Source organism: Clavelina lepadiformis, chromosome 8, assembly GCF_947623445.1.
Source record: "Clavelina lepadiformis chromosome 8, kaClaLepa1.1, whole genome shotgun sequence".
Classification (NCBI taxonomy): Eukaryota; Metazoa; Chordata; class Ascidiacea; order Aplousobranchia; family Clavelinidae; genus Clavelina; species Clavelina lepadiformis.
This window is the reverse complement of record NC_135247.1, coordinates 4,337,862-4,365,492: the sequence shown is the minus strand read 5'-3', so window position 1 is coordinate 4,365,492 and position 27,631 is coordinate 4,337,862. Positions and strand designations below refer to the sequence as shown.

General features: G+C 36.2%; 2 protein-coding genes across 5 annotated transcripts; one reads left to right on the top strand and one right to left on the bottom strand.

Moving 5' to 3' along the window:
• Window position 1: 1 nt before the first annotated feature.
• On the bottom strand, window positions 2-25,093 carry LOC143468409 (uncharacterized). Its single transcript, XM_076965604.1, has 15 exons — window positions 25,004-25,093; window positions 4,563-4,761; window positions 4,303-4,420; window positions 3,952-4,082; window positions 3,254-3,403; window positions 3,064-3,186; window positions 2,796-2,965; window positions 2,551-2,720; window positions 1,692-1,889; window positions 1,365-1,562; window positions 1,106-1,267; window positions 877-1,030; window positions 477-638; window positions 218-392; window positions 2-143 (listed from the first exon to the last, which is right to left on the bottom strand). The coding sequence occupies exons 2-15, from the start codon at window positions 4,736-4,738 to the stop codon at window positions 20-22; spliced, it is 2,211 nt and encodes a 736-aa protein (XP_076821719.1). The 5' UTR covers window positions 4,739-4,761; window positions 25,004-25,093; the 3' UTR covers window positions 2-19.
• On the top strand, window positions 8,988-27,585 carry LOC143468408 (A-type potassium channel modulatory protein DPP6-like). Of its 4 annotated transcripts, none has more exons than XM_076965602.1 (16): window positions 8,988-9,149; window positions 22,133-22,247; window positions 22,611-22,798; window positions 22,978-23,105; window positions 23,180-23,382; window positions 23,461-23,636; window positions 23,767-23,855; window positions 23,978-24,161; window positions 24,992-25,102; window positions 25,281-25,581; window positions 25,702-25,914; window positions 25,992-26,058; window positions 26,137-26,328; window positions 26,414-26,568; window positions 26,794-26,925; window positions 27,045-27,585. In XM_076965602.1, exons 1-16 carry the CDS (start codon window positions 9,096-9,098, stop codon window positions 27,248-27,250), a joined length of 2,514 nt encoding a protein of 837 aa, XP_076821717.1. In that variant the 5' UTR covers window positions 8,988-9,095; the 3' UTR covers window positions 27,251-27,585. The 4 variants fall into 4 exon arrangements, with proteins under 4 accessions (XP_076821717.1, XP_076821718.1, XP_076821716.1 ...); XM_076965603.1 differs by lacking the exon at window positions 8,988-9,149 and adding an exon at window positions 10,952-12,269; XM_076965601.1 differs by lacking the exon at window positions 8,988-9,149 and adding an exon at window positions 16,049-18,005.
• Window positions 27,586-27,631: the final 46 nt, after the last annotated feature.

The following is a 27,631-nucleotide window of genomic DNA, read 5'->3' as shown; positions in this document are numbered from 1 at the left end:
ACGAGATGCCTAATAGAAATTACATTCGCAATGCTTTTGCGTAAAGCCTCATAAGTTTCAAGGCTTCCAAAATCTTGTGAAGGTCCACCAAGTCTATTAAGTGCATAAATTTCTCCTGTACTTCAACAGCTGGATTAGGGTTGCTGAATAAAATTTGTCAATGTAAATAGTTTGCATGAAAAACAAACTTTTGTAGTTACGAAAGCTGCTATCTTACTTGTCTCGCCACTTTTCAAGAAGCGTTAGGAGTTGCTCGAATTCAGTTTTAGTTTTATCAGAAGTCACTTCGAGCAGTATTTCTTTTGGTAACCGTAGTTTGATACATAACCTGTCGAATGTGTCAATTGGACATTCCACCGCAACGTATTGCAACATCTTACCCAAAAGTGCTTCTGCAAAAAATTTCTGGCATAGATTATGGGGTGAAAGAAGAGTCATTTAAGGTTATTTATCATATTTCAAAGTATCCAGTTGACCTTCCATGTTTTCGGCGCTTCTCACGTAACGACCAATGGGTTCTATGTTCTTGGTAATGGCTACCGCATTCGGAGGACGTTTCAACGGATTATCAGACAAGTCAATTATTTGCAAGTGCACAAGGTTGTCCATCTCCGCAGGCAACTCGGAAATATTGTTACCTGCAAAAACGTTTTTTGATTGAGACAAAGACGGACTACTCAAAGCAAGACGATATACCGTGGTAGCCAATTCAATAGCATAGCGGCATAGCCCACATAATCTAACGCTGAATAAACTATTTTTAGTTATTTCTTGTCATGGATTTTCAAAACGTTCTTGATCATAATTGATACTGCAGTTATTCATGTATAAATAAATAATCGAACTGCGTTTGTTACCATCCTTTATTTTACTTACCGTTTACTTTAAGTTCTCTAAGATTTGGTAGGCTACATAGGGTTCCCGGAATACTTTTAAGCTCGTTATCGGGAACAGATAAAACGGAAAGTTTAGTACAAAGACTCAATGATGAAGGAAGTTGCCTTAAGCTGTTGCTATCTAGATACAATTCCTGCAGAAAAAAGGTAAATGAATAGTAGACAATTTTCTCACAAATGCCAGTAAGGCATTCAACTCGTATGCCCACCTCCAGGGCCGTAAGGTGGGACATGTCTTGGGGAAGAGAATCCACCTTATTACCGCACTTCTGTCTGAATTTAATTTGTCGCAAAGAAACCGCATAACACAGTCTCGTAGGAAATTCCTCGAAGCAGTTATTGGACAAATCGATGGCTTGCAGTTTTTTCAGCTGTGTAATAATAGAAACACTTAGCCTACCCTTGGCATAAACTACATACGCTAATAGGCTTCAGTATCCTGTTCTATCAAAAAGGTGAATAACTCACAAATCTTAACTCGTATGGTACGTCTGAAACGTTATTGTTGGATAAATCAAGATCCTCTAAGGATGAAACGAAACAAATTTCAGTCGGAAATTCTTCAAAATTGTTCTTGCTTAAGTCGATATGAGTTAGCCGCTTTAAGTAGGACACGTCTCGAGGAATACTTCCAATGAAATTTTCCGAGCAATTTATCTTCTCAATCTGTGAAGACACATTTAAGTCGACTTATAGGTAGCATTTTGACATAGGCCTACACCGTACTGGTTATAGGCAGTCCAATGTCCATGGTATTAATAATATTGGGCAAAAACGTTTAAATGGTCAGGTCACCTGTGTGACGTCGCAAAGCGGTGGCGGAAATTCCTTAAACTTATTCCCTTGAAGATGTATGGAAAGCAGTGACGTCAGATGTTTCATGTCACGTGGTAGCTTGGTAAGATCGTTCTGTTGCACGTCTAGGTTGGTGACTTCGATCATAGAACATAATGCGCTTGGGAGCTCAAGAAAGCAATTCTCAGAGAGCTTAATCTTAATAATAAACAGGGAAATAATTTTCACAACAATAGCAGAAACATAAACGTGCATACAGTATGTATAGCCAAAAACCATAAATCAATCACATCAGCCTAGTCTCAGCAAAACTCCCACAGAAGTAATATCTTATTCCGTTTTCCGTTTACTTTTGATATAAAACGTAGAAACATAAGTTATATGTCATAAAACGTGTAAACATAGATCCACTCAATACAATTCAAACAGTATAAACATTGCAAAAGTTTCTAGCTTCTTACTTTCGGCAAATCATCGTCATTCTTACGTACAGAAACCATCGTACCCTATTTACCTCAGCAAGCACAGTTTTTAGTGCCAATTTACTCATATTTATCGACGATTTTTTAAGTGAAATGAATGAATTTTGGTATATGTTATGACATAACAATTGCTGCTTTTCCTTTTGTAGTATAGGCTATATAGGCTACATCATTTTCCTTTTTTATGACCAAAATATACAGAAAAGAATCGTAACAAAATTGTAAGCATGTGAAAGTGACAATATAGACTTCTTAAACTTTTAACATGTTTGAATGTTCTATTAATTCGATGTTATACAGATTGCAATGAACGCTATTTATCGAGTTTATTTGAGTTTCAGATATAAAAAATAAAATAAGCAGCAGTGGAAACTTACCTCATTTAAAGAAGTTAAAGTTTTGAGTTCAACAGGAAAGCTGGTTATTTTATTCTCTGACGTATGAAACACGGTCAAATTGCGAAGGCGGGACACGGTGGAAGGAATACAGTCTGCTCCGTTAAATGAATTTCTTCCGACATACAGCTCCCGTAGAAACAACAGTTTTCCTGACAAACAAACCTTTCTGTTAAAATCAATGAAGATTTCAAACACGCCAAACCTGCTGTTGGTTCACTACAAACCTATTTCATCTGGAAGATTTTTTAGCATGTTGCCTTCTAAGCCAAGTATTTCCAGACTGTTACAATCGCCAATTTCAGGAGGCAGCTTAACCAATCTGTTGTCGTTCAAGCCAAGACACTTCAAAGACTTCAGTTTAGTGAAATGTGGATGAAATCTTCGAAGCTTATTTCTACAACAAAAAAAAGTCGGTAACGTAATTCTGTTCTTGCATTATAAGAGCAGTGTGCTCCAGACACTGGGCCTGGATAACAGAAAGGAATTGCTTACCGTGACAGTGCAAGCTCTTCAAGAGAACTTAGCTCGAATAACTGATATGGTAAGAATTTGATTTGGTTGTCATCTAACAGCAGATCTCTTAAAGATTCCATGCCTCCAATTTTAGAGGACAAACTATGTGAAATATATTTCAATGTTAAAAAAATCCAGCTTGGAACCGTTAATTGTGTTGAAAACTAACCTGCATATCTGGTTACCAGACAAGCCTAGTCGTTTAAGTTTTTTCATGCGCATTGCAGCTTTTGGAATATTTGTTATCTTGTTTTGACTAATACCCAACACTTCAATATTTTCAAGAAATATGCCCATCTCATCAGGTAAGGTCGATATCCTAAATTATGAAACAAGATGTTTGCAAGCTATACAAGTATTAAATAGCATAGATAATGACCTATAGGATAGTCCTTAGACTGTTATAGCTGTTAAAATTCATTTCATTGCAGATTTATCAAGTAAACTCCTCTTCATTAATATTATGAGAAAGTCAATCAAAATTAATGAGCTCCGTGTAGACAATAAAAGTTTTCTGATCGATCAATAATTCAATAAAATCCTTCACAACAACAGCAGAAATTCAAGGCAATAACTCGTTTTGCTATCAGAAACCACATTTATTTTTGCACTAATGCAGCAAAATGTATGATCAGAAAAAGTGAAAAGTAAAAAAGTTTGCAGGTTAAGTACAAAGTTTCTTAAGGTACTAAAAACGTTTATGATCGGTTTATGTTTGTTGACGTCTGGATCTTGGTACAAGGAGAAATACCATAAACACAGTTATGTTCAAGCCAAAACGTGCAAATAAGTGTTAGCAGATCAAAAAAAATAAACAAAATAGCAAGAATAGGCATAGAGGTTAGTTATACTGTAAATTCGACTCGCCTGTTTCCGTTCAGTCCAAGAACCTCAAGGTTCCACAGGTAGCTCAGGTTAACAGGGACACTGGTAAGTTGATTGCGGTTTGCAAAAAACTTCACCAAATTCTTTAGGCGGGATATGCGTTCGGGCAGTCTCTAAAATATTGATTTTCAAAGCAAACAAGAAATTGAAAAACGGTTAAGTGTATTAAAAATCTAGTCGAAATTAAATTGGGTTGTGAACCTTTAATATATGATACGATAAAAATGCGAAGATACTTCACAGACATGACAAGCTAGCGTAAGATATCAACATGCGAGTTGTACTCTAGTAAAGTACAAATATAGGCTCGCACAGAAGTTGCGATAAATATACCTGGATGCAGTTATCACTGCATTCCAAAAATTCCAGATATTTCAAATCGAAGAGAGCATCGGGCAGCGTAGTGAGACGATTTCCTCGTACGGAGAGAGCCTCAAGACAGAATAGCTTCCTATAAAACTTACCGCTATTAACATTGGGTTTTCGGAAAATAACGTCTCACGTCAACATTATACAAAAAAATCTTTTACCACTCGTGCAGTTGCCAGTTAGTTTATGACGGGTCGCGACTTTAAGATACTGCACCTATTTACCTTATGTCAGATGGAAGTTCCTTTAGTTTGTTATCATTGAGAATCAAACATTGCATCTCGGTCAAATTACAAACTGCAGGGGGGAGGGCGTGCAATCCATGGTCAGAGAGATTTAAAGTTAAACGTCCACCAGGGCCTTGATATAGTTGATCTCTTAATTCTTCTTCGTTATTCATTTCTTTCTAACTATTCTCTACAGCTATGCCAAAACAATTAAAGCAAGCGAGATATATTTTAATGTAAGTAGTGTACTATGTTTCACACAACAATGTTAAAGTACCTACTAAACAGGCTTAAAAACTACCAAAGTCTCTTATATACAAACTTGGGCACAGCCTTCGATACCGCCTACAACCGTACGCTATTGAATATTGACATTAAACTAAGCAAACAAATAGCAGTTTCCGTGATTTTATAAAACAATTAATCATTTTATCTGTGCTTTTATGAGGAACATAAATCACTAATAAAGGTTGGCTTTAGAGCAAATTAAAATCGATTTCAAAACTAAACAAGAAAAAAACAATAACGGATGCCAATTAACGCGCAGTATAAATCAGTCATAAGTTACTTAATCTTTCGAGTGCTCTGAGCCAAGCCGAGGGCTGATTGACAGAACCATAAGACCATCATGGGTACGTTAACACTAAAACAATCACAAGTGAATGTCAAGGTAACAGTAAATAATCCCAACTTGGACAAAATCTGTTTTGGTTTGATTTCGATTCAACTGATCTTTAAAGTCAGGCGTAGGACGCAGATGATCCTTGATCTTCGCCCACTGCAAACTATTACGCATCTATAAACATCTACGTCTATAACATACAGGGGGCTTGAACTGAACAGCTGACAATTATAAATAATTGTATCCTTTAATTATACAGCTTTAATAAACAAGAACTAAACTAAGCTGCAACACAACAAGTAAATTTAGACAAAAGCATAAAAGGAAACTGGTATTCTTAGAATGGTAAATCGTAATCACGCAACTGAAAAGAACTGAGGATCTGAACGGAGAGCATCATTGGCGTGATTGCAAGGTATGCGATAAAGCTGCAAGGGGCGTTGATTAGGGACCGCGAGGAGCGTTGCATTAATCATTACAGGGCTTATAGCTAATCGCACTCATACGGCAGAAATCTGTAATGACATTCGTAACTAATCGTTAATCTGCGAAGCTTACAAACTAACTTGCGATGACTTAATCTGGTATGACAAATTCGTCGGATCGGGAATACTTCAAAGGACACCGGCACTAGACTACTGTTTCGTTTTATTCTCTTGAAAATTACAGGTCTCGCTTTCCAGAGCTTACGGGTAGCTTTGAACGCGTTGCTCCTAACAAGGCGCTCATAAAGTAATAAATGTCTTATTATGGCTCTTGTTGATTTTTATTAAGTAAACAATCATTCTCTACACGTCTTAAAGAAAGCCAAGTGTACCGATGTGAGAGCAAATACGCAGAGCAATATGTGGCATAATACGAGAGGTACCAGTAGCATAATTGAAGATCGAATTTAATATCCCAACAAAGGGGCTCATTGAGACGCAGAGGCAACAATAGGATTGGGTTGGATTTAAAGGTACGCGCACAATACAGACAAAACAAGAAACCATCAATGACATTAAAGATCGCGAGCTGTATGGTTCGTGAAAGATCTGGATATAAAAGGTTTCCATGAAAGCGTGTAGCTTGTTGAGTAATTGTAAGTTCTGGCCTATAATATGTCAAAACGGTGACCATTTAAATTTACAAAACACAATGCTTCTTGAAAGCTGTCCAGTATTTTATACGCACAACTATAATAAAATAAGTCAACTTATTAAAATACTTACTAGAGATCCTATAGATTCAACATAATATCTGCGTATCTTATTGGAATAGGCTACCTAAGAAAGATCAATGATCAAAACAAACATTTTTTGTGATGATTTGCGATGTGACGTAAAGGGGCGGGCATCAGGTGAGCGTATACATTATACAGACGTGACCCCGATTTTAAACAAATTATATCGATTTTAACGTATTTCTTATTATTTGATGGCAAACGCTAATGCAATTAGGTCTTCAAAAATTCAAAACATCGCAGCCAGCTTGTTCTAAGATGCAGAGACACAAAATTGCTCTCATAAGTAATGAGATAGATATTGATTCTCTTTTCAGTCTTAAGATCATAATTGGCGCTACGACGGCATAAGAATAGAGTCCAAAGTATACACAACTTACGCTTTGTAGCGCTACCGTCACATTTTGAGACGAGATACGAAATGTGTAAAGCTAAATTCGGATGTCACCTAATTTAAACATAATTTATGAACTTGTCAAAGCACAAGAATAGTAATATAAACAGAAGTCGCGCCTTTAAAAATTTTAAAAATCTTGTCGCCGCTTTGGGCAGAGATTACAGCAGTTAAGAGCGGCAAAATTTCATTGAATTAGGTAAGTTCGGTTGTGTAAGCAACTGTACACTCAAGTTATCCTTATGCATAAAAATAATAATTGAGCCGTCTAATTTCTAATGAGCTAACAAAAGTTGACAACGCAATTGGCAACTGTCGACGTCCGCTTAGGTTCAAATATAGAAGAGCAAAATAGTTTTCAAGACAGCTGTGATGACACGATATAAGTCGGAGCTCGTGCTACCGTTACCTTATCTTAAAAAAAGTTGGCGTTTTAAAAGACTTTCAGTAGATTTCAGGAATTACAGCTTGGAACAAAAGTCGTTGACATTTCGTGATAAAAAACGGACAATTGTATCGAAGTTACTTGTTTAACCTGCAGTTAAACGTTTGCTAAAGTCTCTGCTGTCTACCACAGGTCTATTACAAATTGTTTTAATAACTAATTATTATATGTCAAAATCTAGGACGTGCCGTACACGAACCCGAACGTTCGGCAGGTACCAGTTTTGTCCTTACAACCCTGATATTCACTCCCGGTTTACCCATACATTAAGTTTTTCGCAGAAATAAACAGGAAGTATTACAGTTGCAAGAGAAGTTTTTCAAAGGTAACATAAAGATTTATTGCCTCGTAAAATCTGTTCCTAATGAAAAAAACATTAATTCTTTCCGATCGCGTTGTCAGCAGTGTATAGTTATAGACGAACTCAGCATGCTCGCACAGCTTGATATATTTGACGGAGTTAGCTGCTCTATTGCAACAAAAAAGGAAGATATACGACGCAACATTATATCAACCACAACCAACTATTTTGGTTTAAATGTTCTGTTCGATTATATTTGCTTTTGGCGGTTATTTTTAAACAAGCTGTATATACACGCTACAACCTGTGGTGCGCGTATCAGACACAGCCTTCTATAGGACGACGGCAGCATACGGTTTACAAGTCTGTAATCCTCAAAGATCAATCTCACGATTTGTGTTTGTGAGCTGGTTAACATTTCATACACGCAAGAGTCAAATGCAGATAAACCGGGGACTTCTGCTCTATACAAAGCCGTATAAAGGAAAAGGCCTGTTGCTCAAAGTTAAACTTTTTTGTTTGTTTTATTATGACGTCATATGTTGAGCTCAGCAGGTACTTTGAATATTAATGGCCAGAGCTCGTGTTCTCACGAACCCAAGCTACTTTTACATTTCAACAATCTTAGTCTAAATGACAACAGCGGAAAGATCACTTTAGATTACAAATTCGATCAGAAGCTCTTGAATTATTAAACACCACTCATTGTTTACATTCAAATGCTCAGAGACTGTGGATAGCGCACTACTTGGTTCCCTATTTTTTATCAGACTACAAGATACGAGAAAGAATATTATCACAAGGCAGCCTTCTTCCAAAATCCTACTTGACCCGGTTCAACAAGAAAATCCGAAGTCTCACTTGTCGTATCGATTGGCTTTCGTTAAAAAATATGCAAGGCAGGTGTAAAGTAGCCTAATTTCATCTCAGAGGATTCATTTGCACAACAAGACGCTGCTTTAATCGGCGATTACGATGTAAGAAACGCGTCATGTCATATTATCGACGCAGGATAAATTTTGATCTCTTTTTCTATGGAGAGGTGTCATGCAAATTATATTAGTTCATTAACTTTGTGCAACATATGCATTATAGTTTTGACAAAATCGAAAAGGTGAGATTGCAGTAATGGAAAGGAATGGAATGCAGTAAACCATACTAATGGAAAGTTTCAGATAAAGGACAAATATGATCGGATGGCTATGTTGGTTCCTTTGCTAGGTTTGTGCTTTTGTTCCCAGCGCTTTCAAGATCTGATGCAAAAAACGCAAAATTGCTTTAAAACCAAATTATTATACAATATCAGTATGGTTCATGAACAGATTGCGAAAAAATATATTGCAATAAATCGATTATACGACAGGAAACTGTAAACTGAAAATTGCATTGCAATACTGTTAAAATAGTTACAAGCATTAGGTCTTATTTTCAGTTGTATACTGCTTTTAGGACCAATCGACATTAGGTATTGGCATTACAGCTTCATGCTTTCTATTAATGAAATAATTGAACACCCGAAACTGGAATATTGTGACTCTTAGCCAATATGCTTTCGACGCATCAAACCGGGAAGTCAGAAGAAAAAGGAAAAATGTTGTCAGTAAGTGATGGAATATGTACACTACAGCGATGTCATACTTTTAATATATAAGGTTAACCCTTTTGTAAGTAGCGTATATGATATAATTGAACTTATAAGTTATATAATTCTTACAACAGTCTATCAACATGTATGCAATTATACAAAATTTCTTAAACTTTCTATCGTCAATTTACACTGATGATTTAACGTGGCAGCTGTTGGTTTATCATTATTATTAGGAGTTGGTTAGTTTTTCTACAACAATGGTTGTAGCTTATGCCTTTGACGGATCTGTACTTCCATCTAGTGTTAAAAAATTACACTCTTTATTACTATCAGACAGGAATCAATTAGAACACGCAAGTCACAACCATGCCATTAACCTTATCGAACGATGTAAAAACAAATTTTTGCAAATTCCCATCTAAGTAGAGATAATATACCTTATAAGTATGTTTTGGTGTTGTAGTCGAACGTATGTACAATTTATTCAGTAAACTCAAAGGTGGACAGTCGGTACTTTGGAACTACCGTAGGTAACGGTACTGGTACTTGGAAAAAATGTACCGACGGTCCCGGTATTCGGAATTGTTTTAAAAAATTAGCTCGGTACTCGTTACCGGTATTTTTGTATGACGGGTCCTGTTGCAAGTGCATTTTTTGCCTTATGATATGGACCGTGCAGTTACAGGTTACTTTGGATCAAAGCATAAGTGACTTCAGTTCTTGCGACTTTAGCAAACATTTGTAGATTAAAAAACGAACTGCGAACGCTAAAAATTGGCACAAAAATTTAATAAAAACAAAATTTTGAAAAACAAACTTATCAAAAACTTAGAAATAATCGCTTTAAAAGTGTCGAGTGCTAGGACTGACTAAGATTTGTTAAATAAAGTAATTGGGTACAGACGTTCGGTATTTTTTTATAAACTGCAGGTACTGCCCACCTCACAATAAACAAAGAATAGCACCGATAAAGAGAAAAATTAAATCGTAAAAATTGTTTAAGCTGAAATAAAGTTAGATAACTTGCACGGGTTGTTTTCGAAGTAGACGGTTCTATGCGCTGGACATTGGACGTAAATCACAACAATCAGTAGAACACTGATTTTGATTCCAGAAAAGGTGAAGCCGCAGAAAAGTGTAAATAAACACACCCTACTAATGCGAGAGATTGTCTCGCTTGGTATGCTGCCTTTAGCACCCTTAAGGCCGAAGCCTTCTCAGCGGGTTCTTTTCGAAGGTATACACCATTTATAATCTTGCTTAAAAACACAGCGACAAGTGGACCGGAGTTTTACTGTAAGAAGGCTTGAGGGTCGAATGCTACACGGTTTACGTAATATTTTAGAGCAAGATTGTATTAAAAAGCGTAAACAAACTTAACTTCAAGCATTTTTGCTGTCACATTACAGCTTTGACACGTATATGCAGAAATAAATCATCTCCATTGCTGTATTACAACATTCACAACAGAAATTTATTTCTTGGCGGCAAATACGGCTAAGTTGTACATAGTAGTAGAAAAACTCTTCAGTGATAAATGTTTTTTACCCGGATAAGGATCTAGCCTACTTTTCCAAAAGCCGCAATTCGCTGTGTGTAAACCATATAACAACCATAAAAATTCACGTTCAATGGGCACGGTGTTTGAAGAAGGTGAACGCTGTTACACTCGCAAAAAGCTTTACTTTGGTAACCAAACGTGACAGTTATAACAACCTGCTCTAGACAGAAGGGCTTTTGCTTAAATAAACTCAGACTCGAAATTTAAGCATGTCACTTTTATTTTATCTTCTTTAGCTGAAATCAAGTCGACGTTTACTAGAGCACTTGGAATAGTGATTGAGAGCAAAAGTTAAAGAGGATATTTCATTTTGAGCATATTCGCAGAAAATTTGCTTACACTGAACTTTCAACAGGTAGAAAAAGGTATTAAATTTTAATGATTTCTGTAGCTCAGCTACGGTAATTGGCGACAGTTGGCTGGGAAACGCACCAACGATTAAAATGCAAACTTCGTGTTAGCAAGGTCTTCGAGTTTCTTTCTAAAGGTCTACATTTACAACTTTTGATGCAGATATTTCTAGAATAGGAGTATAACAGTCCGCATTTCTAGTGTTTGGCGAAAATATAAACATGTAAATGTTTAGCCTAAAGGCACTTTGAGACTGGAACAGTTTTACAAAGTAAAATCAGGTTAGAGTGAAATATCGAAGGATTGTAACAGCAAAAATCTATATGGACGTGGTTTGTTGAGATGCATTGCTCGCGGAATGTAAAAACATCGACAGATACCTGCCTTCATTGATTATAGCAAATGTTAGGTGAATTGGCATTGACTGTGTTAAGCCTTTTGAAACTTTCGTGCGTTTCCGATTACAATAATACATCGGTAGCAAAGACAATGGGTTAGCATTGGTTCTTCGACTGCAGTAATACATTTATCTTTTGAGCTATGACCTGCGCTTGGCCCCTTAGGACTGAGAGTGATCGAATGACTGATGTTGACAAACGATAACTGGGTACCCTCGATTTCATCATGTCAGATGGCAGGTATAGAGTTCAGATGTAGTGCATGGGACAGGTTACAGTGATAGGTTGACTTGCCTTCGTGTTAAGGCATGACTAGGTGCTTAATTACAGCGCATTCTATACAGCCCGTGATGGATGGGACACCACGTCTAAAACTGGAAGACCTAACGGTATACATTCTATGCTGGGGGGGCGTTAATGGGAAAAGGTGGACTCTGTTGAGTGACAAGGAAGTGGCTGTAAACGTGTAGATATGAGGCTGTTGACAGCAATAGCGTATGTTGCACCTGCTGCTTAGCTTGTAATCTGTTAAACAGTTTGGTATAACAGTTTATACTTGATAAGTTTAACTTAATCAATGCAGTAACTAAATTAATTTATCAGAAGTGAACTGTTTGCACTGGAAAGAAAAACAAGAACGACTGTTTATCCGTGTTTGCTGCAAAGAATAGATTCCCAAAGGTTGCGGCTTGCAGTGTCATTATACGCTGCTGTGAGCAAATCTGCTGATTAAATTAAAACGAATTGTTTGAACCGATCAAATTTTGGAAATACCATATGGCGAAGGCGAAAGTGAAAAGAAACCAGAAAGTCACATTTGAGGTATATTGGAATTTTTCTGCTTGTACTTGCAATTGCTTAATGCCAGTAACATAAATGTAATCGTTTAACCGTATCGGCAATGTCTTAACAATGTTTTACATGCACTTGTATCATGTGACGTGACCAAAAACGCATTTCGAGCACGAACATTGTTTGAATTAAGTTCCTTGAGTATGTGTGAAAAATTGTAAGGCTTCAACTTGGTCAAATGTAAGCTGCAATATGGCTTTTGGCGGTCGCTAAACCGTATGATAAAACCGCGTTACATGCTTGGATGGATGACTGGATATGTTCATGTTGCCGCGGTGCAAAATTCTTTCACTAACCGTAGTTGGTAAGCCGTCTGCTCAACTTGTTATGACTAGGGCCATTTTTATTTTGACCTAAAAAAAATTTTTTTTAACTTTATTTTTATCAAATTTTGACTTTATTTTGACCTAACGAAATTGCTTATTTGTAGAGGCCACAGTTCTTCCTCCAGTTACCCAAACATAATATTTTGTCGATTTCAGACCCAAACGTAATATTTTGTCGAAAAGTCAAGGTGTTTTATGGATTATAAAAAGTGCGTCGTGTTTTTTGGCGATAGATTTAGGTAGCTTGTGTTATCTTGTGAAAAGGGCACTTTGCCTCGATTTTCTCCGCATGGTAAATTCTAATAAACAGCAAATTAAACAGGGAATGCTTGTTGTTGCTCCAATCCAGCTTGATTGCGTTTACTTTTCCTGTGGCTTTCAACAAAATACTTTTTATCGCACTTCACTATAACCTCGCAAAAATTTCACCTTAAATCACCCCCGGGAGTTGCATTAAATTCATCAGAAAAATCTCGACAAATCTGTCTAACTTTTGCTGAAGACGATTTAGCTTGCTTAGGCATTTTTGTATTACAGAATGTCAGTAGGCTATTCCTAAAATCCAAACTGTTGATCTTCGAAAATACTACGTTTATGAAGAGGAAGTGTTTTATAAGAATTATTTAAATACGTAACAATGAATAAACAATGGACAATTTGCGATAAAAGTTACTGCTGATCCAAGTGGGCATTGTGACTTATTCCTGCTTTTATGGGTTAATATGGTTTAATTGTGTCGCAGTTCCTGATTTACAATGCTTCCACGAGGATTTTTACAAGAATTACTCTCAAGAAACACAAAAACTTTGTAAAAAGCCATATTTTGACAAATTTTGACTTTATTGAAAATTTTGACTTTATTGTAAATTTTGACTTTATTTTGACCTATAAACTTCTTAGAAACAATCCCCTAGGTGCTGAAAACAACTTTATTCTTTGATTCGTGGTCAGACGAGGTCCTTAAAATTTTTTGACTTTATTGACTTTTGCGGGCCCTAGTTATGACATATTTACCTTTTTCCCAAAACAATATCTACCAAAGCGTCATGCTTGAATTAGATGTAATGTAAGTTTATTATCGTATGAGTCGATGGTTAAACCGTAATACTGCATACATTCAAGTACGGAAATCATAATGCGCAAAGGTGTGCGAAAAATATATATCTAATATACCTAGTATACCTGTGGGAAAGCTGGATAGTTGCAGAGCCTGTTCGTTACTCACAACGACCACAACACGTTGTAAAATGTTGGAATAATTTTCTAGATTTGTTGTTAAAACCAAAACAACTTCAAAATTTAAATTGAAAATGCCACAAAATAAAACGTCAATGAAAAGAGAAGCGATATTTGCGTTTCACCAACGTAAGTGGTTGCTCTACGGCAATATTATAAACTCGAGTTGGCGCTAAAGAAACTTTACGTTGATCCTTGTTTACGCCAAAACTTGCCGCTGTTTAGCAAAAAAATAAAGAATGATGAACGGAGCCATAAATTTAGAGGTATGCATTATTCATATCGTGGTTATCTTTCCAGTGGAATCCTCTTTTATACAACTTTGGTGAATTATTTTTTATAAAAAAACTCAAGTTGAATAGAGCCAGGTAAAGAGCCGATTATTATTTAAGAAACAAGAAACTTTAAATAGGTACAACATAAAGTTAACATATAATCCTTTGGTTTATAAGGTACAATGACGATAAAACAAAGGTGCATTGAAAATGAAATAGTTTGTAAAAAAAAAACATTTTCCTAAACTTGGCGTTTTCAGTTTTCAGATATATGCCTTTGAGAAATACAGATCGAGGAAAACGTTTAAGGAAATCACTATATCGCTTACATGTGTATCTATTTTAAGGCTTTAGGAATGCAATATGGTAAACGTCGATTAAATAGGATACAATGAAAGCTTACATTATGAACTACAGAGGTGTCAAACAGTGACACATCCCGTGCGGTTTGAAAAAATGCGTTTTCTTATCGATGACAAGCGATATTTTGCTAATAGCCAATTAAACCTCTACATTCATTCACGCTACGGTTAAGCTGCCAAGTGCATGAGTGGAAACACAAACGATCAAAAATCGTGGTGAAACTGGAGTCGAAAATGTTGGAGTTAAATGGGTTATAGGGAAATACACGTAGTGTATTGAAGGCTTAAGAAAATTTCACAACAGATTTTCTTTTATAGCAGAAGCCGTTGTTATTGCATGTTGAACGAAAGCATGATAGCCTTAGGGCTTAGGCAGTTAGTTGCTATGCGCGTGAAGAACCAAGGTCGCATGATTGTGATCGAATTAGCTTCCAGACAGTTAATGCAGCTATTAATAAATCTTCGATCAATGTACAGCAACACTAAAGTAATGGTAATGCAAGCAAGCAAATTAGGGCTTGAGTTAAGGCAATTAACGTGGGGGTTAGTTCATAATTTCTTGTTTTTCTTTACTTTTTAAAACAATGCAACTGAACTTAAACTATTTTCTAAAAAATCCATCTTTTTAATGTTTTGTTGCATTGTTTTGCGAGACATCAGTCACTAAATTAATTTCGTCGCAATTCGGATGATGTGGTTCTCCATTAACTTTCTTGAAGCCTTGTCGCCCTATTTATTTTCAAGACACATCCATTACCACTTTTTAATGTACTCGCTGAGGAGTGTAATGGCCTTAAGGGAATACGTTTGAAGCATCACATTTCAATTTCAAATTTGTTGCGTTGACGTGTGAGACGGAGACTGAAGGATAACGTGACCAGTAATGCAGCAGCCAGACTCGGATTGTGTGATTACTTGTTTGCCGTGTTATTGCTATGAGGATGGCAATAATTCTTGATGTCAAAATGTTCAGCAAACTTAATAGTATAGCTGGTACCTGATCAGACAGAATGAATTCAGAAAGGAGTAAACGGCAGTTTGGTAGTAAGAACGCATAGCCGTTAAATTTTAACCCTGATGAATGTTAATATGTGAATAAAGCGACGTGAATGCGTAATATAGGTCATTTTCACTCATATACTCTTGTGCTTTGAACTTTTGTTTCTTGTATGTGCTTGACAGTAAGACCGTAGTTTCATGATGGCAAAACCATTGTGTTTCTGCAGTTTTACTTGCAATAACATAGACAACTAAACATTATAATGAAAAGAAAGAACCAACAATATTGGTTTGTGGCAAACAAAAATAAAGTTCCGTACAATTTTGAAGTTATAGCAACTGAATCACCTATTTATTCATTACATTCTTCACATAAGAAGCGAAGTGTTGTGCTCCCGGTATGTGCAGATAAGTACAAGAAAAAGACGAGTCCAGAACACAGCTATAGTATTGTCAGTAAAAAACAGTATTGTCTGTAAAAATGTAATACGTAAATGACTTGAGTAAACACTGAAGTAATATACAGTAAACTTTGCAGTGAATTTTTATGTATCCAAGGATTACCTTGCATCTGCATGAACGAGATATTATAGTTCGAAGTTTAAATTAAATAAACAAGCGTTCCATTACATACTGAATTCGTTTTCTTTCGTTCTAGGCGATGCGCTTTAGCTACAACGCGTTTTAAACACTAAATGCTTAATGCGTGTAGGTCTGTAAGGTTTTAATGAAAATATTCCAATTTTTAAGAAGATATGTGTTCTTTCCCATTCCACGCATGTAGCATCTTTAATTGTACGAAGCATCGTACTGCCTTTGTTTGAAACTAGGGCTGGGAATTTAGCCGATGTTCTTTAGCCGCTATCCGGATGGCATTAGCAGTTTGCTGGCGCTTAGCTGCAATAGTAGTTAATTGTCATGTCACTTTGTTAATCGCAGTAAGAAATGTGATGAAAATGTTTGTATGAGCAGTTTATGTCGTGCTACACCACAAAGTTTATTAGAAAAACAAAATATTCAAACATTAAAATGATTAACGGAGCAGCAAATTTCCGCGAGTCAATGATTAGCCCAAGATTTTGCTCCAAATCCTCTCCTGCATGTACATTTTCGGCTTCTAGCTAACTAAATGATTAGTCGCTAAGAACTGGTTAAATTTTACCAGCCCTATTTGAAACAAAAACAATATAATTTGTGCAAACCTTATAATAAAATTTTCCACTTGTATGTTGGCGAAGATCAATGGTAATTAATTTTGGCACGCTGTAAAATGCAAGATTAGATCAACCGAATTGCTACGAAAACTAAAGGCTACACTACTATTGGGAGGCCAGAGGCATTCTAAAAGCTTCGGCAAGAAAATGTTTACAAAACATTGCCAAACCAAATTCTGCGTATAAACCACGATGTCTTTGGTGGCGATGTTAGAAACAATTACAGATGAAAGATTATAGCTAATGAAGGGATTAATAGGATTTAATGGAGCTAATGAAGGGATTTAATGGACATTAGATTATGTAAGGGTAGTGTACAAGGCTGTAGACAACTAACAAAAGGTGTAAAAAACACTGCGAAGACAAAAGATAACTAACCTGTTATTAAAAAGCAGAACGCACCTATTTAACGTAAAATTATGAACAAAATTAGCAGCGCGAAAATCTCACTTAACTAAACAGGAAAATAAATTCGTTTAGATTGACTGGAAAGTATCTTATAAAATATACGACAACTCGTAAGAATTTATCGAAAGCACGTCATACTACAATGAACTCCATTGTAATCACAAAGGTGTTAGCCAACGAACTAAAAGGATTAATTTTACGCATGTTGACTTGGTCGGGCGCATAATTACAGTATTGACGAATAGGATTGATGGCAATGTCATGAGGCGTTATGGTAAGCTGTAATAGAGTGCTCGCATGGCCTTCTGCCTTCGGTTGTTCGTTTTCGTGTTGCAAATCTTATTGGCATTTTCTGAAAGTTGTGAAAATATTTAATAGTGTTTTAGCAGCATCATAACGATGAAGTAGGCCAAGATATAGAACACGGAGCATAACTTTAAAAGCCTAAAATTAGTTGTAAGGCAAAGTGAGGCTCTCATATCAGTTCTCCATGTTCTCTATATAAAATATGCCACTGAATTATCGTTGGTAACTCCTCAAAATATTTCATACTTGATTTATAGGGGTTTAAAACGGTTCATGTTATGTTGGTACTAGTTTGCTGTGAGTCGCTTGACTTAAAATGAAATGACAGATTTCGTCAACGCATTTGGGCTTTCAAGGCAGTGACGCAAAAACTAACGTTTGACTGAAAAAAGACTGTTTTCAGAAATAAGGCCATTTGAATAGAGCAGCAGCGTACCTTTCTAATCTGTGCTGAAACATAAAGAAACACACAATGAGTAAACAGGCCATAGTAGGAGCATTTAATAGAGGTCGGAGATTTACTTTCGGTCCAAAAAGAGCGCCCGTGATCGACGCCGCTCATATGCAGGGGAATATTTTGGTAAGAAATGATTAAAATTTTGCAGCAGAAACTTTGTTGTTTTATGACCGATTGAGCTGATACTTGTCATTTAATGCATATATAGTTATTTCTATGAACTGTGTTATTTGGAAAATTCCTTAAATATTTGGTGGACCAATTACTTATATAAGTAATTTAGATTGATCGGTGTTATCATATGTTTGTTTGCAGTTTGTGCCGAAAACCTGAGTACAATAAATTAGAAGAGTGTATTTTTAAGGTAACTTAAGGACTTATGGACTCTTAAGGACTTCCCATATTCGCGACAGGCTTGGTGACTTTTAAACAAAATACAGGGCTTGTTGTGAAAGCTGTGCCAGTTACAGGTGGACTTTGGCACAGTTTTCCGAGCAGCAACTAAAAAAAAAATTAGTTGATTGTGAAAGCATACATTCCAGCTGTTAATGCTAAATAGACCAAAATGTGAATTTATAGACACTTTTAAAACTACACTCTGATAATACTGTAAAATTAACGGAGTTATTCATAACACGAATTTCAACATAAACTATAACAACTAAATTTTTCAAGTGTGATAATATTCAACACAGCCCTTTTGGGATTATAACAATTAGAATGACATTAACTTCGATTTGAAATAAACCGCCTAATGTACAAGAAATGTACGATACCTGTGAATTATATTTCCAATCCAATCATCGCCAAAATACATAACATTTAACAAATAAAGTGTAAGCTATGTGACCCCTAAGAGTTCTCCAAATGGTTTTTCTCTCTCAAATGGACAACAAAAAATATCGGGTTTACCGACGCAGTTGTGTCAATTTTATCGATCACCTGAATTCAGGGGGTGATGGAATAATAGGGTGTTAAAACTAAACATGTTATGATAATTCTTTATAACGCTGAAAATAAAAATAAACTTAATGATGATTGATGAGCTATTAATAGTGGAGCACTTTAATGGTTGCTACTTTTTTCAAATGCATTTGGCAAGCTACAATTCTTTTTTTTAACGATTAACGACAGAAAGCAAACAGTAAATAAACTGCAGTATAAAATAGAAGGCAAAACTCAGTTGGTACTGTGCTACAGTTGTTATGACTGCTTATCAGTTGACAAGGTACTTGTGCCAACAGGCGGACTAATACGTGTGCACAACTTGACGCTAGGTAGAGCTAAAGGTGCACATAAAACAACACACAAGTTTTTTTTTTCAATAAAAGTGGCTTGACTTGACTTGAAAAAGTGCTTGGCTTCACCACTATGGGATAATATACCCAACGTGCACTTGCGAAGCCTTGAGTTTACGTATTTGCTGACTACGTCCCCTTGTTTAGTGAGGCCAAGTTAGTTAGTTAATTACGGGAAGGAGGTTTCTTCTAATCGGGGGCGGATCCTGTTTTTTAAAAATCGGATCAACAGACGATCGGACTCTTTTACGGTGATGTTAATAATCCTGTTTAAGTAGCGGATCAGTTCAATATAGATATACTTTAGCATCGTTCGTTGCGTATTCTATTCTAGGGGTCTTTTAATCAAGAAAATACGATATAGCCTAATGACCTAATCCCTATGTTATCCTGTTGAAAAGTTGACGTTTAAAGTTGGTAGCATTGTCAAGTTCTCCACATCAGAAGAATTCGTCGCTATCTTTGCACAAAATCCTGAAAAGCGCTTATGCGCTTGCATCGCGACTGATCATTGTAGCCTATAACGCTTTACTTCATGGTGTTCAGCAACATGTGATGTCTCGGTTGTGGCGAGTCCAGAACATTACAGCAAATTTGAATTACAGCTGCTTTCAAATGTCTATGTAGTTTAACTGTTTTCTTCAAACCGCGCTTTCAAAATTTCAACCAAATGCTTTCAAAAGCTATCGAAGAGTAGGGTATGATTATCTCCATAACCTGGTTAGCTGCTATACCCAAAATTAGATTTTGCGAATAGAGGGTTCAATATATGTTGTATATTATTATTATTATACGATTTTGTTTTTGTAAACTTTTAGCTATATGTTACGCAATGCACTGACTTCAAGACAAAAAAACGTGATTAGTGATAGGGGAAATGCGCTACATGAAATTAAGTCAAGTTTCACAATGAATTAGGAAAGGTACCCTTATGTTATTTTTGCAAAGGAAATCCGAAAATCATATCATTTTTTACTTTTCATTTTTGTGCAGCCATAAATAATTTATTTATGACGCATTATAAGTTACATAGAGATGGCTTGTCATTGTTTTTCGACTGCAGCAAGACTCTGTTAGGAAATTCAAATTCAATTCAATTCGACGGCATCAATCTCCATTTTGAAACAAGAATAATCCGTTTACGACAGTCGCTAATACGATTTCGCTCGATAGAAATGTGCGTGGTTCTAACTACTCAAATATGCAAGCTCGTTAGAAATAATCAAATACTCTATCCGAAAATCTGCAATTTGCCATCATGTTGTCATAGCTTTATGCTGGTAGAAGCTACATTGAGAGATGTATCTCATCTTGAGATGTATTTCTTGATGCAGATAAACGATTGAGCTAAATTCTCTCATAAATCAAAAGCATTTTAATATTTATGGTAGATAAAGAAGGAACTGTCGATCAGGATGTAAATCAATAAAATTCATGAGGGAATTGAAGGAGAGTTGACCGTTTTCCCCACAGGATGGAACAATAGATAATGATAAGATTTTCAGATATGAACGCGCTAGTTTTGCACAAATACTTGTGAATACCAATGAAATATTTTCTTTTCTGGACAACATTTCAGTATTCAATCGTGTTTTTAGAAAAATAGAATTGAGTGTTTCAAGAAACTGTATGCAGCAAACGATTAGCAGAATGCACAGTCAAGTAGAAAGGTTTAAACTAATTGTCGCAAAGAGAGGCATTTGGAAAAATCTATTTATAAGAATGTTTAAAAAAGTAAAATGCAACGCACAATAATCTAGTATAGTTTTCGCAATTTTATAAAGCAAAACATCTCAATTTACAAGAAGTGAAAACGGTTTATTCAGCTTAAAGTTAAGCTTTGTTGGTTAACATGTCAAGCTATAAAACTTTATTTTTACGTCATTTTGTTGGCAGCGGATCGAGCAAATGAGACCATAAGATTTTCCATTTGTTAAAAATGTTACATTTACGTTCTTAAAACATCGATTAACAAATGAGGGCTTTAAACAGTCTCGTCAGTAAGAACAAGAAAGAAGTTTGAAATACTTCGAGCTAATGTGTTTACAATTTGCTTTGCGAAAAAATGAGAGATTGTTGCATAGTGCGATTAAGGCCTTATACCTTTGAATCCTTTTAAAGAAAACGCACGAGCTGACAGTAAAGCAGAGTTGAGTAAAGTTTCTAAAGGTTTTTATCGTAAAGAACTGAAATGAAAAAGTTGATGGAAGGCTGTTTATAGTTAATCTATATCACAGATTCATTTGGCAAAGCTTTTCTGGTTTGTTACATTTTCTTCAAAAAACGGGAAATCTAAGAGTGTTTGATTTATTGACTTGGCAGTTTTACGTGAAAGGAAATTATGCTAGTAGCAACACGGCCCCATCTACACACCGCTTTTACACCAATTTTACCTCGGCGTAGCAAAATAACTCAACATTGCGAACAAATGAAAATAGTCCCAAAAGGAAAACAAACAGCAGAAGTATCACAAATTGAATATTACCACTCTGACGATGTAGGTATATTGTGCGGGTGTTACATGTGCAGGTTGAAAAACTATAACAGTTTCATTGTGTTCTGATAAGTGATTTGTTTAACTCGCAAAAAAATCAATAAAGGAGTTGTAAAAATAAATCAGTCAACGAGGTGTGGGCAAGGTTTTAAACGCTGGCGTAGAGTTTCTTGATTTAGGAGTTTAATCTGTTCTCTTTAGCTGCACCTTCCTACAATCGATTCATCAATCTGTTTGAAAAGATTGTGCTGATAAAAATTATGAATTCTATGCCACATGCCAATGAGTGAATATTTATTGCGAAAAGATGTTTTCTTGCTATACCTTGTTCACATTGTATTTGGCTTTCATGTATCAATTCAGAAAGTGGAAGATGTCGAAAATTTCTCGGAGCGATCCAGTACGCTTTATTATCCTTGGTTAACGGCTATTAACAGTTACTGTTTTTATTTATATAGGAGTTGGTGGGCAGTAACCCAGAAGAAAGAAACTGGAAAGGCATGGCAATAGCGGTGGTAGTTATTCTGGCAGTGTGCGGGTTCGTAGTGTTGGCTGTTTTTCTGCTTACGCCTGGTGAGTTAATTTGACTCATCATTTAAGCCGACTTCCTTGAAACGTTGCTGTAATTAATTATTGAGAAGACTTAATCGAAAATTTTTGTTTGTTGCTGTTTCCCCTCCCTAATGGGATTTACTGGCGGTATGTTAAACACCACTAACTTAATAAGCGCAAACTTCGTAAATGGGTTAAATAGAAGCTTTAGTTGATGGAGTGCAACAACAGTTATAGTTATCACGCTTAAACAAAAAAAAGAAAAAAACATTTAAAGAGCAAGAAAATATTGGTAAGAAATCTATGCGCGGGCAACATTTTCATCAATATCGTCTGTTGGCATGCAGTTTTTAACTAAACGCTGACTTCTTATTTGCGATATAGGCGAAGAAATACCAATATACAATTCCATAAAGTTGAAAGATATTGTTGATAATGTTTGGAAAAACGGCCTAATAACCGACTCAAAATGGATTGGTGGTACGTTAATATGGCGGGATTTCTATGGCAACGTTCGGATGGTGTCATCTCCGCGGGAAGAAGAAAGGATTTTGGTTTCGAATTTGACTCTCGTGAGTAATTTTAATTCATATTCAGATGTCAGATTCTCTATAATTTGAGCGTTATTACCCTGCAGAAACGGAAAAATACAATACTGCCTTTATCACGCCGTCGCAAATACCTGTTAATGCGTACGACAATTCCTTATTAAAATAAAGGCTTACATCAACATCTTTTTGTTCTGTTACAGCAAGCCTTAGGTATTTCAGGCGTGTCAGTATCAAGCGACCTGAAATACGCCCTGCTCTCATACAGCGTTAAATCGACCGGATCATATTCCTACAACGCTTCCTACAATATTTATAACATAGAAACCAAGTAAGTAACCTATCTTACTGTGCAAGTTTCAAAAGCCAGCCTGAAAATATTTGAACAAATGTATAATTCCGCAGAGCAGTGAAAGCTCTTGTGCACAACCGAAACAGTGAAGTTTTCCAATACGCCGGATTCGGCCCTAACGGAAGCCAGCTAATTTTCGTTCTTGAGGGCAACATATTCTACAAGCAAGCGGCGTTTTCCGACCTTCCTGCTAAGAACTTAACGAATGACATTGGCCGACAAATCATAAACGGGATATCAAACTGGATCTACGAAGGTTAGTTCAAACGATAGCTTAAAGTTATTATAGAATAATTATAGCGTACATTCGACTTCCTTATACCATTTCACGCAGAACAAATCCTTAAAAGTGGAACTGCGCATTGGTGGTCGCCCGATGGTCGTTATTTGGCGTATGCAAGTTTTGATGACAGTGCTGTTGCTGACGCATTTACACTAAGTTATGCAAATGACATTTCGTCAAATGAGCCATTAATATATCCACGCATAGAGACATACAAGTATCCAAAGGTTCGAGTGCACAAAAAGTTTCAGATTATCAATTTTATAATTGTGGAATAAGTTTTATGTCCTCGAAGATACTTGTGTATATTTCTTACAGAAAATAACATTTTAATGGAAAACATTTTTAACTTTTCAGGCTGGCTACCTTAACGCACTTGTGACTGTTCACGTGACAGACTTGGCTGCTGGAACCACAGTTAAACTCACACGACCTTGGCAGTCCAAGTAATAATATCCACCCACTTCACATAAATTATTATTATTAATTTCGCGCTGATTAAGGTTTCATTATTTACTTCATTGCTTTCAATACTGTGTTCGATTAATGACATTTCATTATTTAACAGCAAGCGACTGAGCGTGCTTACTGCTGTGACTTGGACAAAGGACAGCTCGACGATTTTGATCAATTGGACCAATCGAACACAATCGATTAGCGTGACGCAACGATGCTATCCTCATTCGTCGACCTGCGTGGATGACATTCTACAAATCGAAGCGATCGAAACAAACGGTTGGATCTCAGATTTGGTAAAAAGAAAATCAAACGAAACTACTCTCGGCATTTACTTAACGCATATGGCCACTTTCGGTGATAACAACGCTGCTCTTGCGTATGACGTTATTTTAAAGCTTTAACCTTGAATGTTTCTAATGGAAGTAGGTATTTTCTCCAATAAGTTTTTTGCTGAAAATTTGCAGCAGTTCATAAATACCATCACAGAAGAAAATCGATAATTAAAACTTTATATTTCATCAATTAATTATTGAAAGAGTCACTCAAACTAATCACTACATCTCCTATGGCAATTCCCATGAGCGGTTATAGTGAAAATAGAACCAAAAAAGCCACTACAGCATTAAAATGCAGGCATGCCGTGGCATGGTTTTCGTGGTATACTTATTAGGGTTGGAAAAATGCATCCGGCTAAAAACCACTTGGCGACTCCGAAATTTGTTTGCCAACAGCCAAAAATGTACAGGTAGAAAAACAGTAGGGGCAAAATAATTGGAGCCCAAATTCTTATAGCGTGTCGTATTTAGTGACAATTGTTAAAGCAAAGTGTTCCAATGATACAATGTAGACTAAACAGTAAAAATATTTAAATGAAAACTCTTTAAGTATTCAGTTTTGCTTACCTAATTAAAATTAACAAAGTACTACGCAAACATTTAACGCAAATGCGATCGTATATGGACTCTATATATACAGTAGGATATTGAACTCCAAAAAGTATATGCGAAATCTATCCCATATGAAACTTAACTGCTCAAGAAATGATTTATAGCTGGTAGTTTAGTCACTTTTAAACTAAACACCACAAAACGCTCAGAAAAACGGCATTAAAACTCTTCCACAGGGTCAACCTCACCTGACTTCGGATGAAACAGAAGTTTTCTTCTATATTCTTTCCAGAAAATTTGGTGACTCCGGTTCTTTTGGTCATCTCGCTATGGTCAATTTTTCCTCTGTAAGTCTGTAGATAATATAATGGGAGGAAAAATACGATAAGCGTTTTGTGCAGTGGAATAGCTTTGTATTTAGGCACGCATAATTAAAAAAATAAAACTATTTTGAATTTAAAGATAGTTTTCTTAGCTGCTTTTCGATCATCTCTTTTCTGAAGCAAGCTTGTCTACACTTTGCAGAAGCCCACAAGTCATAAATTCTTAACAGGAGGCTCTTGGGACGTGATAAAGTTACTTCATTATGACCCAGACGGACGCTGGGTTTACTACATCAGCAACGAAGGCCATGCCTTAGAGCGGCACTTGTACAAACTTCAAGTCGACAGTTTTCAGAAACATTGCGTGACTTGTAAAACGAAGAACGGTGAAGTAATTTCACCCATTACTAGAAAGAACACAGAGAGGTTGATGACGACTGAGTGTCTCGTTTTTGATGCTGAATTTGGTTTATCTTCAAATTGGTTTCTGTTGCACTGCCTTGGTAAGACTCCAGGCGTAGTCTTATTTTTGACTACTGGGCAAATATTGTCCCAGCATAAAAATGTAGATGTTAGACGACTGGAAACCGTGTATCGTTTTGTAACTGTTTCATTCTTTACAGGTCCTGGTGTACCACAGAGTTATGTTGCTGTTACAAACCCGATCTTGTTGGAACTTTACTACGATAACGTTCCAGATGTCACAGATCCACCAGATGATTCTAGTGAGCACATTGCATACAGATCTTTTCAGAAAACATTACCACCCGTTGAAAGTTACTCTCAGATGATGATTGATATGTATAGATTCTTTTCTATAAAGGCAAATGGAAGAAGTATGTTGTTATATCCTGGATTTATGTAAAAAAAATTTAAACAGGTGACATGGGCAACCTGGTTCTATTTTAAATAGACATCAACTTCAAGATTCTCTTACCGAAGGGAATTTTCCTGAAACATGTGCCGGTGGTTTTCGTGGCGTAAGTATATATGGTTACAAACACATGCAGTGTTGTGCATCTAACCGGCTTTTAACACCTATACCCTGTGCTAAGCAGAGCAGATTTGAAAACACAAAATGCCGGCTACCATTTTCAAATGGATTTTCCTGAGTACGTAGCATCTAGCAATGACGTCCTCTTTATCTTCGTGGATGGTGCAGGTTCCGGCTATCGTGGAAACAAGCTCTACCAGTCCATTGCAAAGCAACCTGGAAAGCTTGAAGTTGAAGATATTAAAGCCGTGTTAAAGTAACCAGCAGATTGTTTAGAAATTGTAGCACATGTACCCGGCGTCATGGCGATGCAAGATAAGAAAGATTTTTCTGCATTCCAGTTACTTAAGAGAAGATAAAAACATTGTGGTTACGTCAGTGGGAGTAATGGGTAGTGGTTATGGAGGATATACTTCTATTCTAGCCCTGTCTGATCTTGAGGAAAAATTCAACTGCGGCGTGGCTGTTTCACCTGTTGTAGACTGGAAATTGTACTGTAAGTGTTGTCTATAGATACAAGATTTCAAAAAGCTCCAGCTAGGACAAGCAGGATATTGGCCTTGTTCTAGTTATCTAGTATAACATTTAAAAAAAAATTGACGTTATAACACCGTCAGTGCGAAACCTAAACTGTACTAAAGGTATGTGTTAAAGGAAAGCAAACAAATTTTACTAACTAGAATTGCCTCGAACATAAGCGAATTACAACATGTTTTTAAAGCATCGATTGAGGCTGAAAAGTTATTGGGACCGCCGGGATCAAACACCCTTCCATATGAAAAAGCAAATCTACTGCAAAGGATACCGGCATTAAGTGGAACTAATTTGCTACTGTTACAAGGGCGACAAGACCGTAAGTAAAAGTTAAGATCAATAATCATCAAGTTACAAATACAGAATTTTTTTTACAAGACTGATGTTGCAATTGAGCAAATTAAATTTAACGGATTGAAACTTTTGCTTTGCAAATAGGAATTGTGCAACAGCAGCATAGCATTCTTTTGGAGCAGCAAGCAATAAGAAATAACTTGCCTGTAGAAACAGTAAGGTCGATATATTATGATAACCAAGATCATCGATTGTCTAACTTGGTTGCAAAGGAGGCCATGTACAAGCACGCACGCAACTTCTTGCTGAACTGTTTAAACGGAAAACTACAAGATATAAATTCCACCTAAGCGCATCGTTCAGTTTTAAGTTAATAATACTCATCGTTCTTCAATTTTGAGTCGGTATGGTGTATGCAAAACAACAAGGCGTGTCACTGCTTGATTGCATATTTAAACTATATAGTTTTCATTTTCTAAATGTTATAAGTGTACAAACTTTGTCTAATAAGCTCACTGGTCATGTCATACTTTAACATGAAGATTGTTACTTGTTGCTAGCTTATTAAATTCTTCATCTGATTCGTTTTGATGCTATTCTCGTTTGTTCTTATTTTTGTAAGTTTCCAGTGCAATTTTCGTGTGTTTTCAGCGTTAACAAAAATAAAAAAGACATTCTTGCGCTATAAAAAGTATTTAGCAATTATAATTATCAACATAATTGAGCACTTT

Bases quoted from the DNA above. Each gene is read 5' to 3' on its own strand.
- LOC143468409 (XM_076965604.1), bottom strand. From the start codon at position 4,738: ATGAATAACGAAGAAGAATTAAGAGATCAACTATATCAAGGCCCTGGT. The intron at 3,404-3,951 runs GCGAGTCGAATT...TTCATAATTTAG, and splicing joins CTTGGACTGAACGGAAACAG to GATATCGACCTTACCTGATG. The intron at 1,031-1,105 runs GTGGGCATACGA...TTTTTTCTGCAG, and splicing joins CCCACCTTACGGCCCTGGAG to GAATTGTATCTAGATAGCAA.
- LOC143468408 (XM_076965600.1), top strand. From the start codon at position 21,522: ATGCTAGTAGCAACACGGCCCCATCTACACACCGCTTTTACACCAATT. The intron at 23,637-23,766 runs GTTCGAGTGCAC...TTAACTTTTCAG, and splicing joins AGACATACAAGTATCCAAAG to GCTGGCTACCTTAACGCACT. The intron at 25,582-25,701 runs GTAAGACTCCAG...CATTCTTTACAG, and splicing joins GTTTCTGTTGCACTGCCTTG to GTCCTGGTGTACCACAGAGT.